The sequence below is a fragment of the Megalops cyprinoides genome, chromosome 21, assembly GCF_013368585.1.
Source record: "Megalops cyprinoides isolate fMegCyp1 chromosome 21, fMegCyp1.pri, whole genome shotgun sequence".
NCBI classification, from domain to species: Eukaryota; Metazoa; Chordata; class Actinopteri; order Elopiformes; family Megalopidae; genus Megalops; species Megalops cyprinoides.
The window spans coordinates 218112-233210 of record NC_050603.1 but is presented as its reverse complement, the minus strand read 5'-3'; the positions used below and the strand labels follow the sequence as shown (position 1 = coordinate 233210).

At 46.7% G+C, this 15099-nt stretch overlaps 2 protein-coding genes across 2 annotated transcripts; one reads left to right on the top strand and one right to left on the bottom strand.

Moving 5' to 3' along the window:
* Nucleotides 1-7526: 7526 nt before the first annotated feature.
* il6 (interleukin 6 (interferon, beta 2)) lies at nucleotides 7527-9169 on the top strand. The gene is made up of 5 exons (XM_036516048.1): nucleotides 7527-7539; nucleotides 7623-7822; nucleotides 8015-8125; nucleotides 8532-8675; nucleotides 8960-9169. Exons 1-5 carry the CDS (start codon nucleotides 7527-7529, stop codon nucleotides 9167-9169), a joined length of 678 nt encoding a protein of 225 aa, XP_036371941.1.
* A 639-nt stretch (nucleotides 9170-9808) lies between these two features.
* Nucleotides 9809-14763, bottom strand: tomm7 (translocase of outer mitochondrial membrane 7 homolog (yeast)). Its single transcript, XM_036516154.1, has 3 exons — nucleotides 14622-14763; nucleotides 11010-11058; nucleotides 9809-10299 (listed from the first exon to the last, which is right to left on the bottom strand). The coding sequence occupies exons 1-3, from the start codon at nucleotides 14722-14724 to the stop codon at nucleotides 10284-10286; spliced, it is 168 nt and encodes a 55-aa protein (XP_036372047.1). The 5' UTR covers nucleotides 14725-14763; the 3' UTR covers nucleotides 9809-10283.
* Nucleotides 14764-15099: the final 336 nt, after the last annotated feature.

Sequence of the window (15099 nt, the reverse complement as noted above, 5' to 3'; positions counted from 1 at the left end):
ATTTAGCAGACGCTTTTATCCAAAGCAACTTATATAGGTTACAGTTCTTCACAATGTTATCCATTTATACAGCTGGATGTTTACTGAGGCAATTGTCAGTTAAGTACCTTGCCCAAGAGTAGGCCTTAACAATTGCAAGCTGGGTAGACTAGCTAGCAGGTTACAAATGTCCTTAGCAGTGTATCAGGACATGGTCAATGACTTTGATAACTAGCCAGATGTTTATATACGGCACATTGCAGCTATCCCTTAAACAGCTGTGACATTCACAATGCTAATTCCACTAATTCCTTTCCCTTTCTGGTCATGTGTTACTTTGTTATGAATATGCAAAGGTATGCTACTAAAAGGAGATTTTCAGGAAAGCTGTTTAATCTTTTTCACCTTTGTAAAGATGTTTTGGTTTGATTGTGGCTTTTTGTTCTCCCCATCAGCAATGTGATTGTATGTTGGAAGTGGCAGTGTAGCATAGAGGTTAGGCAGCAGGACTCGTAACCAAAAGGTTGCTGGTTCGATTCTCCACTGGGGCACTGCTGCTGTACCCTTGGGCAAAGAACTTAATCCACAATTACCTCAGTAAATATCCAGCTGTATAAATGGATAACACTGTAAAAACCTGTGTTTGAGCTCTGAAGTCTGACCCCTCCCTCCTTACAAGGTGGTGAATCTAGTAGTTGTAAAACGGGTGAGGATTTAAGGGCAGAACACAGAAGCCTGATGGCACCTGAGGTTCGGTGTTAAACGCTCTGTGGCTGTTAGTGAGCAGTAATCACCTCAGACTCTGTTTGCTCCTCTTCAGGCCTTGAGTGCCACGCGGGCACTGCGTCTCAGCGCCAGCACCAGTGACTCAGCGTCTGCACAGCTAATGGCCCTCAGAGCGTCTGCGCAGCTAACGGCCCTCACAGCGTCTGCGCAGCTAACGGCCCTCAGAGCGTCTGCGCAGCTAACGGCCCTCACAGCGTCTGCGCAGCTAACGGCCCTCGGAGCGTCTGCGCAGCTAACGGCCCTCACAGCGTCTGGCACTTCCACTCTCTGTCCTGCGGGGGCGGCCCTGCTCGAGGCTGCAGTCTATAGGACAACTCAAACAGGGTTTGCTGACTGCCGATGACATGCAGGTGGAGCACACAGGCCCTTGCTTCAGGGGTAGTCTTCAGGGGTAGCTCGTTTCCTAGGAGACAGGACAATGTGCATGGGTGAATTGATTACTATAGTAACAGAACAGGTGTGGAAGTGAGGCAGGGTGTGAGTATGGAGGGAAAGAGCTGCTTCAGTGCATCAGTCACAGTGAACTCAGATAAACATCATTACAAAAGCCACAGTCAATTCAGATCCAGCAGCACCTCACTGCAGGCATCACAGGAACGCCTGTTCCCACTGCAGCCTCCAGAGGGTGCTATTGTACATGCAGATGCCAAGTCTTGCCATTATTCAGAAGATTTAGAATGTTAACACCATTTATCAAACAGCACCCCATCCAATAAAAGTGAGTGAAGAGGTGAGTGAGTGTGAGGGACGCCCACCTGTGTGATCAGCTCGGCAGAGGTGGACCAGTCGAATTGTGTCAGCGATCATGTGCTACAGGTGCAGCAGGAAGCGGAGAAGTGACAGACAGCAGCTTATCATCAAAATAAAAGACCCCCAGCACATGGCACACAAGCCCTCACTCTACTGAAGAGACCCTACTACCAAAATAAAAGAACTACTTTACTCACCATCTTCTCATAATTAACCATGTTATTCACAAATGTTTTGTTTCCCTCATGAACAAAGGTGATGTCTGAAAAATCACAGAAAAGACAAAGATGAAAAGAGGAAGTTGGCAGCGCACACGTGTATCAGGCGATCTCTGTTCTACAGTCCACATTTCAGTAAGTGACACAGTCTGCCAGCACTAGCACAATCGACATCTGGACCTGGCAGGTGTGGGAGTGGAGAGCAGGCTGATGCGCGACAAGGGAGTAACTGACACCTCACCCTTGAGGAGAAGAGGCAGGAAGGGGATTTTGGGTGCTGGCATCGCTCTGAGGGTGTCACGGTAGACCTTGTGGTTGAGAGATGGGTCCTGTGGATACAGATGAGGGTTCCGTTCTGAACATGGAGACTCAGTGTCTGTGTGGATGACAGCCCGGAGACACTGAGGCCAAACAGAAAGTCTCCATTGTTAAGCTGCTGTTACAGCACCACCTGGTGGTGGATTGCATGTTGCACCCCCTGAGAGTGGCTTACTGTTAGCGTCTCCAGCTCTGAAAACAGCATCCTGAGTTGGCCTGGTACTCTCTGGAAGAAACAAATAAATTGTCAAAATGAGAGAATCTGTAAACCACTGTAAGCACACACACACACGAGTGCGCGCACCTGCACACACACACACACAGGCACGTACACGCACGTACATGCATGCACGCACACACACACACACACTCACACACACACACACACAAACACTCACTCACACACACACACACACACATTTTTCTGCTGAATCAGATCTAAATTTGCGCACTTGTTTCTGACACAACTTTGCCAAAATGTCCAGCAGGTGGAGCTCTGTGTGTTTGACCCACTGCTGGAGTCTGTTTCCCTCTCCCCTGGTAAGCGTGTGTGTGTGTGAGTGTGTGTGTGTGTGTGTCCGTGTGTGTGAAAACCACACTGCTACACTGCTGCTAACCTTCACTCACAGATCCTCTGTGGGGATGCTCAAATAAGGCAGTATTTCTGCATCAGATCTGATAACAAAGGCCACAAAACTGAATTGCATTTGCCAAAATGACACATTTCATTCACTAGAACTCAAAATATTAATTACATGCCAGAAAATCATATAGGTCTACCCAAACAGAAGACTGCTCAGCTGCTACACATCAAGGAGTGTGATCAGACCCCCCCCCCCACCCCCCACCAGCGGCTCTTTGACCAATGATGTTCCTCCACGTCTTCTGGCTCCTGACAGGTTGAAGTCTGCTTCAGCCAAATACAGAGAGACACACGGAGAGACATACGGAGAGACATACGGAGAGACATACAGAAAGACATACGGAGAGACATACGGAGAGACATACAGAGAGACATACAGACATACAGAGAGACATACAGAAAGACATACAGAGAGACATACAGACATACGGAGAGACATACAGACATATGGAGAGACATACAGAGAGACATACGGAGAGACATACAGAAAGACATACAGAGAGACATACGGAGAGACATACGGAGAGACATACGGAGAGACATACAGAGAGACATACGGAGAGACATACAGAGAGACATACAGAGACATACAGAGAGACATACAGAGAGACATACGGAGAGACATACAGAGAGACATACAGAGAGACATACGGAGAGACATACGGAGTTGGACTGGCTTTAGGCTTCTTTATTCTCTGAGGTCCTTCACCACTTACTTGCTCCATTCTTGCAAACACCAGCGCAGAGGCCACCTATTTATGCCTGTATAAGAACTGATTGCTGATTCAATAAATGTGTCCAGAGGCTTTGCATACATACAGAAGAGATTAACAGTTATGGTAGCAATCTCTATCAGCTGCGACCAAATGCTTTCATTTTGTTTGACAGGATTTTTAAATCTTAAATGATTTTTGTGTCATTTGTATAGAATTGTGTTTATGTTTTTGCAAAAATGTGCATAACATTTCCATTTTGTGTGAGAGAAATGACTTACTGTTGTGCATACCTGTGCTATGGTGGTGGTCAAGTGGACTGAAGGTTCATTCAACATGACTTAGAAATTGAGAAATCCTGTAACCTGGACTGCATCAGTGAAAACCTCTATATAAATGTGCAATATAAGTTTAGTCAACCCGGGACACAGGCAGGTGCTGAAGAAGCAGATAAATATGTATGAGCTGGTACTGACACTGTCTGCTAGAGGCTTTGTAAGGTGCAGTGATATTTAATACTCAAATATTCAGAATCACTGAGTGTGAATCTCTCCTGGGGAGTTATCAGTGCCCCAAAATGTCATGAAAAACAGCAAGAGGGATCTGAGTCCCATTGCTACAGAAAAGCAGAAAAAACTGATTTTTTCCTTTGAGTTGATAAAAACAGAGAATTCCCCACTTGAGGTGACAAAACAGAAAATTTCCAAATTCAGAGATTTTTGCTGTTAAAGCAGAAGATTGAAACACATCATACTGAAACACCTTCCACAAAGTGCAGCAGAGGGTACAGCATCTGGATGGGTCGTTCTGTTCAGTCACTCATTGACCCCACATTCTCACACGCTCCCCTGCAGTCAGAGCTGAGGGGTGCAGCGAGAGAACTCCAGACCAGCGGCTGCACCGCGCCCAGCCAGGTTACCACTGCAGTCAGGTGCTGCTAAGCCTGACCTTCTTCAGCAAATGCCCAGAGAAAGGCCGGTGTGTGGGACGGAGGCATGCAGCTTTAAGAGAAGACAGTAGTTTGGTTTCTCCTGTCAGTGGTGCCGGTGCCAGCTCCGCCAGTGCGATCCTGCTGCTGACTCACCGTGGTTTTTACAGTATGTTTCTCTTCCACTGTGTCAACACTTCACACCTCCCTGCTGGTCCCTCAGTCCCACGCAAGTGCGTCTCCTGAGGCTGTTCAGAGGCGCTCCTGCGTTTCCTTTCCGAAACTCGCCACCCCCTTCCCCTGCCGGCACCTGCTCCTGCCATTTCGCATGTCACTGATGTGGTTAAACGCTGTTATTAGCTGCCGGTGTGAAAAACAGCACACGGTGCAGGATGTCACACAGTCACACCGCACGAGCGCTGTCACACAGGAAAAACAGGAGCGTCACCCCCCCACACACACCCCCCGGCACGCCACACACACATGCAGTGGGATTTCAGTGACCAGCAACATTCCCTCTGTTTCCCCTTCATCCCCAAAACTCCGTCCTCATTTGAATGGCGGTATTAATAGCGTCTGAGATTTTCTGTGAAATCTCCGCTCACCGCCGCGGGGGGAAGCCCAGACTGTCACCCTGAGCCAGCAGTCTGAGCCATTACTCTGCCCCCTGCTTCTGTGTGATCCTTCCTTTCCTAAATACTGTGTAAATAGTGTCCTGTGATTATAAGGAGGTAAATAACTGAATAAGAAGGTAGGACTGCAGATTCACGTGCCGGAAGTGCTTTTCATCCTGCATTAGCTGCTCATAATCGGCGCGTCTCGCTCACTTCCCCCGCACAGCCAGAGAGTGGTAAAATTGGCTACAGTAAATACATTTTGGTAAATTGATTGTGTGTAATCAGCGTTTCTGCCTTCCTCTCTGCGTAACTGATGCTATCCTGTGAAGCCCAGCAGATATGCAGCTCATTTTTCATACTTTCATGTTACTGTAATCCGCCCCCATGGAGTGTGTGCTGCATCAGCTTTGCGTCACACACAGATAATCACGCATCCAGCAGATGATAAAGCCCTGCGGCCATCTCCCCCCTCAACCCCGCCTCAACACCCTGAGACCCCTGCGGAAACCGCTCATCATGAGCAAGAGCATAGAAAAAATGACCTTTGGGAGGCTGTGACCTGCATTGCTTGCATTGCTCGAATGCTTTCAGCAGTTGAGTAAGAGATTGGCTTCGGAGTTTACAGTAGAGTGGTGCAATTTTGGTTTCAGTCTGAATGTTCTGCCCTGAAACACCAGGATGCATCACTCAGGAAGCTCCAGCTTCCCTGGAAATAGGCAGCAGCCTTGCAAGCACTGCTTCTGTTTTCTGAGAAAGAAAAGTGGGTTTCGGTACGGAAACACCTCAGCAGGTTCCATGATACGGCTCTTTTCATTCTGAATCTGTCTGAAAAAGAAAATCTAATAAAAAGATAAACACCTAATAGTTTACAGGAGGACTCAGTCACATGCTGTGGTGCTGCTTCCTGTTATCCCCTGCATGTGCTGTGGGGGTGGGGGGGTGGGGGGGTCAGAGAGCCAGGTGCTGTCAGCCCTGCAGAGCACAGACTCTGATGCTCGCTGCTCCACCTGCAGCCCGGAGCAGCGTCTGCCTCTCCAGCAGCAGCTCTCTGCCCCTCAGTGTCAAACACACCTTCCTCTGCGGGTCTGCTGATAACCTGCTAATCAATAGTAAAGATGCATCTCTTCAGGAAGGCAGTCAATCACTGTTGGGCTGAAGTGACATATATCATTCAACCTGCTGATAAGCCGAGGGCATGTTATAAGCATGTCACTTGTTTAGTGTTGTGTTCATACAGTATCTTCCTGATATTTTTAGCCTTTGCCACCTTTCACGATCTGTGCGGTAATAGGAGCGGCTCGGGAGCAGCGCGGCGCCCTCGCCTCTGAGTGTGACCTAAACCGAGCTGTTTATAGAGAGAGGTCAGCGCGTAAACCCGCGGAAACACAGAGCCCAACGGACGACACATTTGCGGGAAATGGTGAAAAAAGGCAGTAACGACAACAACAAAACTGTCATCATCATGAACCTCTGGCCACTTCAAACGCGTGACAGATACAGGGCGGGGGAGGTGATGGCGCTGATATTTATTTAGAAGAAGAAGAGGAAAACGTCAATTTCCACGGAACAGCTTATCGATCCAGTGACACACCCAGTCCGATCAGATTAAATAAAGTTCATTATTTGTAGTTATTACATGAACGAAACTACAAACCAAGTAAGCGTTTGTTTTAACTAATTTTATTTTTTAATTTATTATTTTATTTTTATTTATTATTTTATTTATTTATTTATTTATTATTTGGTATTATTTTAGTTAAAGCGAGTAATTTTCCTTTTTGTTCTTGCATACTATGAAAAAGAGTATCGAATCAGGTGTTGTAATTGAAACATATTAAACAGAGACACTGTGGCAAAAAAACGGGAAGACACATTCTGCTTCCACATAAGAGAAGTAATTTAAGTAAGATATGACTGATATGACTGAAAGAATAAATGTATATGTAATGTACTCGGAGAAAGGAGTACTTTAAGAGGTGAACGCCAAAAGAGTAACAATTTATTGAGGTGTTACAAACCGACAAACTGACACTGTTCGTCAGTATTTAATTTGAAATCCTGGTTTCAAATTGTAAGACTATATGACAAATTATCACCAATCAATAATTCCAAAAAACTACTCTTAGCATAGTGATGCACTTATTTGGAAGTCGCTCTGGGTAAGAGCGTCTGCTAAATGACGTAATGTAAAATCGATACATAATTATCTATAATTATATAGGATAATTTATAGAATAATTATCTATGCATATAATTATTTTTTATCCAATGACATTATCTCTATATGCACTGTATGGTTTAATTTTATTCGGATGTGAAAATCTCACATATCTCATTTGCCTAATGTAAAAATACGATTCCAAACAACTATGAAACAGCCTATGTACATGTTTTAAGACAAGGAAATCAGATCACAAATTGCACGGTACTTTTTTGATTTACCACTTTTTGTCCGGAGTGGAAAAAGGGGAAACCCCTCAGTTTTGAAGTGTATAAATTAACGAGGACATCCCTCACGAAACAACTTTCCAGCAACTTGCATCAAGCTGAAGCAACGGCAGAGACGCACTCAGCATGTGCTCACAACGTGAGTGAGACGTCAGTGCGTTGCGCAGTGAGCGCCGGTGCGGCTGCGTTTTGCGGACCTGACTGTCGCTCTTCTTTCCGCAGGGCTCCGCTCTCTCCTCGCCCTGCTGCTGCTGTCGGTCCCGGGGGCGCCGGTACGCGGAGCGCCCTGTTCCAGCGCTGTCGGGGAACCTTCCGAAACTTCGGGGGATGAAATTCCAGAGATCTCCGTCTCGCCGGCTGCCAAATGGGAGCCGCTGACCAGAATGCTCATATGCGACGTTATTAACCTGCGCGATCAACAGGTACAGTAAATCTCACACCAGCATGTGTGAGAAATTCACACTGGAAAAAGTCTATTCGTACATACCAATGTCACATAAAACGGCATTCCTCTGAGGAAATCGTCTGTGTTCCTGAATAACAATAAACAAGTATGTACAGAACTACATACACAATAGAATATATATATTTATTTAAATTTTCATTGTTTTTAGTTTGTTGAAGAGTTTCATGAACCAAAAGAAAACATGTCGAATTACAAAGAGAACACTCTCCCATTGCCTCATGTCGGAGCGCGGGATTGCTCTTCGTCCAACTTCAGCAAAGTAAGAACTTTCACTTTTGTTATTTTTTTAATTCTGTGATTATCAGTACTAAGATTATCTTGATATTCTTATAACCAATTTTAAACGTATTCTAACAAAACAAACCTGTGATGTTGAAGATTGTATGCTTAATGCTTAAAGTTGAACGGAAACAGTTGTATGCCTTTTGACAGCACTTTAGTTCTTTATGGCAATGTTTCCATTCCAACGATGGCGCTAATGTTTCACTATCTGTGCTGCTAATTGCCTAACCTGTTGTATGCACTTTTGTAAGTCGCTCTGGACAAGAGCCCCTGCCAAATATCGGAATGTAAATACACGCTTCAAACGCGAAGAGGTATTGGACAATAGAAATAACAGGATTTTAAGAGTAGCGCGGTGACATGCCCCTGTCTGTGTCTGGCAGGAGAGCTGCTTGCAGCGGATCTCGCACGGACTGCAGGTGTTCGCGGTGTACTTACAGTTCGTGGAGTCCGAGTACGCAAGATCGGGAAAAGCTGCCGACATCAAATTCCGGACTAAGATTCTGTCTGATCACGTCATACACAGAGTAAGTGAAAGTCATTATAAAATCTTAAAATTGTATTTTTAAATGTTAGTTTATATGACTATATTTATGAGATTCAGTTTGCAAGTTGTAACAACTCCGTCAAATGTAGTTTTACACGGATTTCATGCTGAGACTATGCCTGCATCAGAGTAATACACTACATAGTTCTGTAGATGTACTCTGTGCTTTTGCAGAGTACATTATGTGGGGTTGCACGGGGAAATACTACATTGTTTGAGAGGTCCGCACCTCCTCACGGCTGCTTTGCGCATCTTTTCTCACAGATGAAGAACCCGCAGCTCGCGCAGGAGCTGGACTCCGACGCACGTGAGCTGCAGCTGCGAGCGCTTCCCGCCGCCAGCGCGTGGGACAGGAAAAGCACCGTGCACGTGCTCCTGCGGGAGTTCGCGAGCTTCCTGAAGGACGCGTACCGCGCGATCCGGCACGTGGAGAGGCAGGCGAGGCGGCGACCCGCCGCGAACCGCTCCGCCTAGGGACCGCACGATCACAGCCCGCACTGTGACAACCACCCTGTTCTATGTTATGAACAAAAGTATTACTTTGTGAGTCAAGTTTTCGGAAAGTATTTTGTATTTTGTATTTAATATTAATTTGAATATTTTAAAGTATTTTTTAGACTTTGCATGAACATGATGCATCAGAGCGAGTGAAGGGGGAGCGAGGCTTAATGAACACAAACCAGCGGCGCTATCCTGCGTGGGACTCCGGTCTCCGTGGAGTCCGGTGCGTTGACTGGTTCAGAGACCCCGACTGACAGCACAGTCAGTTGGTCAGTTATGTGCTGGATGGAAGCTTCTCCTCTCATCCCTACGCACACACCTGCTCTGTCACTGAGTGACTGGATTTGTTTTTACAAGTCTCGATGAGAATATATGTTTAATGTTATCTATTTATTAGATGTATTTAAGATATGAGATGATTTTATAACTTTGGTCCACACTGTACTATTTATTTTCAGTTTGTGTAATTCGTATTATTTATTTATTTATGGAAGTACATGTGAATACATTCAGGGTGAAAATGACCATATGACATATAAACAATAAACAATGGACACATTTCTGAAAAGCGACTAATAAAGTAAGCAATGAGTATCATTCTGCTCTGAAGTACCTGCTGCTGCCTCCATTACGAGCGATTCAAACACGCCTGTGAACACCTGTACAGCTGCTTCTGACGTTACAGACCACAGCATGCACTTCTCTGCTATATTCAATAATATCAGATTTATGTAAACATACTAAGTGAACAGAAATAAGATTTTACGCTTTTTTTATTCAACAAACACTCAGTACACGACTGACTGCCCCAGGCTTGTCACATGGTGAGAAAAAAAATGACAAAAACGCAGCTGAAGAGAGATACAAGCAGTCAACCTGAGACACTGACCAAGGAACGTCTGAACAAAGAGAATCTGCTGCCAGTGCAGACGAGGTGTGCTCCGTACACGAGAAGCAGCAGATTCTGCTCTTACTAAACACATGCGGCCGAAGGCGTGTGGGGCTGAGCACCCGGCTTCAGTCATATGATTCAGGTCGTCTGCACCTCTCTGCTGGGACGGGTGCTCCCCCTGCCCGGGTCAGGACTTCAGCCCCACAGCAAACTAAAAACAACAAGAACAAAAGGGTCACTCTCTACCTTGTGAAGGAGCTGAACTGAGTGGGCTTGTTAGACACTACACATGTTGATGAGAGTAAACCAAATAATATAATTTAGACATTCTCTATTACTTTTGTAGTATACCATTCAACATGAAGTTAGGAAAAGAGCAGTCTACAGCTACAGTCTGGAGCTACAGCTACATGAGAATCACAAGTGTAAAGCGAAACAACAAAACCATCAAAATGCTGGTATAAGACTTAAGCAGGTCTTTAAAAACTATGGAGAAAAAACACACATGAATCTCATCTCAGCCAAGCAATCACACAAAGCAAAACAATCACTATTGGAACAGACCAATCTTCTACAGACACAAAGCTGCCTTCACAAAAAAAAAAAAAAAAAAAACATTTTCGTAGTTTATTCATGGCCCTGACTTTTCTTGAATTTGCATTTCTTTTTTTCATGGAAAGGATGCTGAAGTGAAAATATTACAGAAATTAAGTTTTTAAACAAATCTTTCATAGACTAATAAAGTCTGGCTGAGTCACATTCTTCCAGAATGCAGGCTACCTGATGTGGCATCTCTGATTGGCAAAAGAATGCACTGCTCCTGTAAGCTCCAGCTCCGGGTTACACACCAAACAGGGTCAATCATGCGGCACCTTCCTGTCACATGGGCAGGAAGAGGCAGGGAAAGAGGCGGGACTGTACCTCAGAATCGTGGGCTCAGGCATCCCTGGATCCGCCCCTCGTTTGAATCCTGCAATCAACAGAAACCAAAACCACAAATTACAAGAAAATCCCACACTAATAACCGCCCCAATGGAAACAGTAAAACTCATGAACATCTACCCAGCTAAGTCACTTCAGGGACAAACTGCTGATCACAACTCTGTGACCACTGAGGGCTGAGACACTCATCCTTTACAGTTTGCAAAGAAGAACATGTGACTCAAGAACAGCCAAAACCCCAAACTCAGTAACGGCTTGTGTAGAGGATGTGATGCTCTACCTGTGGACTAAAACTGACACCCTCCCTGTACCTGCACTCCGCATCTGAGATCACAGCCCAGAAGCCTTTCTGAGCAGCTGCAGGGCGGAGCCGAGCCGGCGGAGCCCAACGCTCTGCAAGCACCCGAGCGTCGCGCACACCGCGTTTCCGCTCTCCCTTCACACCAACCTCGCACCAACAGTGGAATTTTAACACTTTCGCGACTGCCTTTCACAGCGGAAACTTCCTATGGGTACAACTGAAAAGTGTAAACTTGCTGGCATTTCACTGGAAGCAAGTCCAGGGTATGTGGGGTTAAAAATCTAATTTCAGGCCTGGATGGATTCTTCCCTCACTGTGGTAATATTACGGCTCAGGAACGCTACAAGTTGCCACACAAACTTTCCACTGTTACAGCCAGTTCACAGTAATCATGTCCTGGAAAGGAAACACACCACTCTTAACCCCCCAGCTCAGTTTAAAAAGCCCTGGAGGAAATGATGGATAAGGCAGTTAACTGTGGAAAAGAACAAACCAGCCTGGAGATGAGAGTCACTGCACTTTAGCTCTCACACTTTCAGAATGCTGCATTTTTTTTATTCACAATTTTTTTGGCAAACAAGGAAGCGTGGCGTGAAAGCCATCCATAAAGACATAACAGATCTCATACACAATTACAACAGAAATATCGGCAGAGTGAAAGCAAAAAAAAAACATCAGGAAGTGCCCTCAGACGTGATGTTTCCAGCGAGGCCGTGAGGCGACCTCTGAGGGCTGGAGATACGTTCCTCCCGCGCTGATTCACGCAGCTCCTGCGTGGGGAAGGCCATCGTGGGAGTCGCAGTTACACACTTGGCTCATGCCCTCAGTCTGCCTGCGCACTTCCTCCCGACTGACGAACTGAACAGAAGCCAGAGATGCGTGGAGGTTAAGCTGCTGCTGACCCCGCACCCCCCCACCCCATACCCCCCCGTTTAGCAGCTCCCCATGCTGACACTGCGCAAAGGATCATGGGAAAAGAATGAGCTGGAATGAGGTCGCTTAAGCCCCCTCTCTCATTGTAGGAGGAAAAAGACACACAACCCCGACCCCCTGACCCTGCCCATAAACATGGAGATGAGGGGGTTCAGCCCCCAATCACTACTGAGGGAGTGCAAATATCCCACAATCCACCCTAATCTACGGCAGAGGACCAGCCTCCAAAAACGAGACACAAAACCACAGAAAAACGGAAGCAAGGCGAGCCGTTGCCCTGATCCTCGCAAAGGGGAAGAGGAAGAGGAAGCAATCCCAAAGCGAGAGCAGGTCAGCGTTTCAGGGCTGCCCTGACTGACTCAATCCAACACTGTAAGTGCAGACACCTGCAGTCTTACACACAGCAACGCTCCCAGCTCTCAACCTTATACACTTAAAATACAGCATCCCTATGTCCTGCAGCAGCAACAGGCCAGTGAGGGCGAATACAGCATCACTCAATAGATAGTGACTTTAAGGTGCAACTCAAAACGCAGATCTTTGCATCCCTCCTCTTTGCCCGTCCTCCCTGGGCCCTGGAACAAGCCGTCACAGCGAGGGTGAACTTTCCAGTCTGAGTGTGAGCTTCCTCTTCATGCCACTTGCATATGGTTATTGCCAAACAGAAGGCAGAGGAACTTTCACACTGAATTACTACATCCACACTTTCCTCTCTGCCACCAGAGCAAGCGGAAGTGACATCATCACCACATACAAGTGCCCGACGTTGCGTCAGGTTACCAGGAAAAGCACAAACCCCACGAAGCTCCACAAACGAACCACCCCATCTTCTCCTGCACAGCACAGAGCCCAACACCAGCTCAAATAACACTGACAACCCAACACCGGCTCCCTAACACTCTCCCTGCTCCCAGATAACACTGACAACCCAACACCGGCTCCCTAACACTCTCCCTGCTCTCAGATAACACTGACAGTCCAAGCTGCGCCGCTTCCTGCTCACAGCGCTACGGCACGCGGGGTTTCTGGCGGACGCTGATGGGCAGCTCGGTGCAGGGCTGCCTCACACTCACATTTAGGGCCTGAGCCCCTCTCCCCTCTCCCGCACCTCACAGGGATTTCTGTTCCACGCTGTTCCCCATGAGAGCCTGTCTCAGAATCGCCAATCGTACATTCAGTTTGTAACACCATGACAACCTCTGCAGTCAGGCAGGAACACAGAGTCCTGCAGCGCCCTCACACACAGCCAATGGCTGTTTCCTACACTGCAAGTCACACCGCACACCGCAGTGAAGAGGGAGCTCATTGGAGGATAGGTGTTGCTCCACTGAGATCATCAGAGGAATGACAGGGTGCCTGAGAGAGGTGAGACGAGGCAACCCCACACCCCTGTACCCACCACAGAGGGAGGGGCTGAGCCTGCACTCAGAGCCATTCGAGACCCCAAAACAATTTCTCAAAGAGGGGGTGCTTCACCCGCACCATCGCCAGCATGTGGCCCAAACCTTCATGCACAACAGCCATTTCACGCCACAACACTGAGCACACACCTGCTTACGTGAAAAGAGAGAGATTTATGCAGTCAGTTAATCTGGGAGATGATCATAGTTTGGGTTTTTTTGCCAGATGTTTGACGAATGCTGCCCCCTACTGATCAACCAGCACAATCCCTTCCAGGAACAGCCTGGGTTTGCTGAGGTTTTTCCAGGGCTCAGCCAAATCCTCCGGGCCTCTGCCATCACACAGGGTTAGACTCCCGGTTCATTTTCTGTGTCATTTCATTAATCGAAATCGAGATTTATCAATTAACCCTTGAAGTGGTTTCCATGACAACCAATGACCAGTAGAGCTATACTGACAGCCGTACGGTAACGGGCTTTATTCCTTTCCGTTTCACGGTTGTACCTTTTATCCCTCAACCATCAGAAAGGCACCTGGCGAGCTTTAGCTACCCTTAATTCCCCGGTTTAAAGTGATAACTGTTATACACTTTGTAATAATAACACTCTTCTGTAGTTAATTAACTACCGAGCTTTCGGGACAGCAAAAACATATTCCGCTCTAGCCAGCTATTCCACCATGGCATCGGGCCCCGAGGCGGGCTATCTATTCAAGGAGCTAGCCGGCTACTTTTCAATGTGACCTAGTTCGCAATGTTACATGTTCAAATATATAATAATCGCGTATGATATTATGAATAAATGCCGTGTTTCTACAAACAGATTACACCGTCACAGTGACAATGGGATGTTAGTGGGCCATAAGAACATTACCGCTGCTCGTCAGACCCGAACCGGACCCGCGCAGCTTGCGGGCCCCTGAGATCGAAATCGTAACGTCCTGGGGACCGTACTGACCTAAATAGAGCACCGTGGGGATAAAACCCCACCGGATGACGAACTGTCCGCATTGGAAGACCTGTTGCAGCCGCTGTTTGGTTTCTTTGCTAAGCTTCGCCATGTTGCTCGGAGTGTCGGTCGTCACACGCTGCCAAGGGCGCAGGGAGTGACGTAACATTGCCGTAAAGCGAGCCGTGCATTTTTACGACAGCCGCCCATGACTGCGGTACGAGCGCCCCCTGGCGACACCCATGCGGTCCTGCTAATGAAACCTGCGCATTGCACATTCACGATTATCTTCAGCTCGTATAAACTATTTTGTAGTAAAGGCAAGAGGAAGGAAAGGCGAATTAGACATTTAAAAGTCTGTTTAATTGAAGGTATGCTTTGGCGTTGGTGTTTTTGACGTTATACGCCATATTGTAAATTTATATAATTTAACAGGACATGCCACAGAGTAATCAAGAACAATAACGTCTACATATCAAACTTCGTA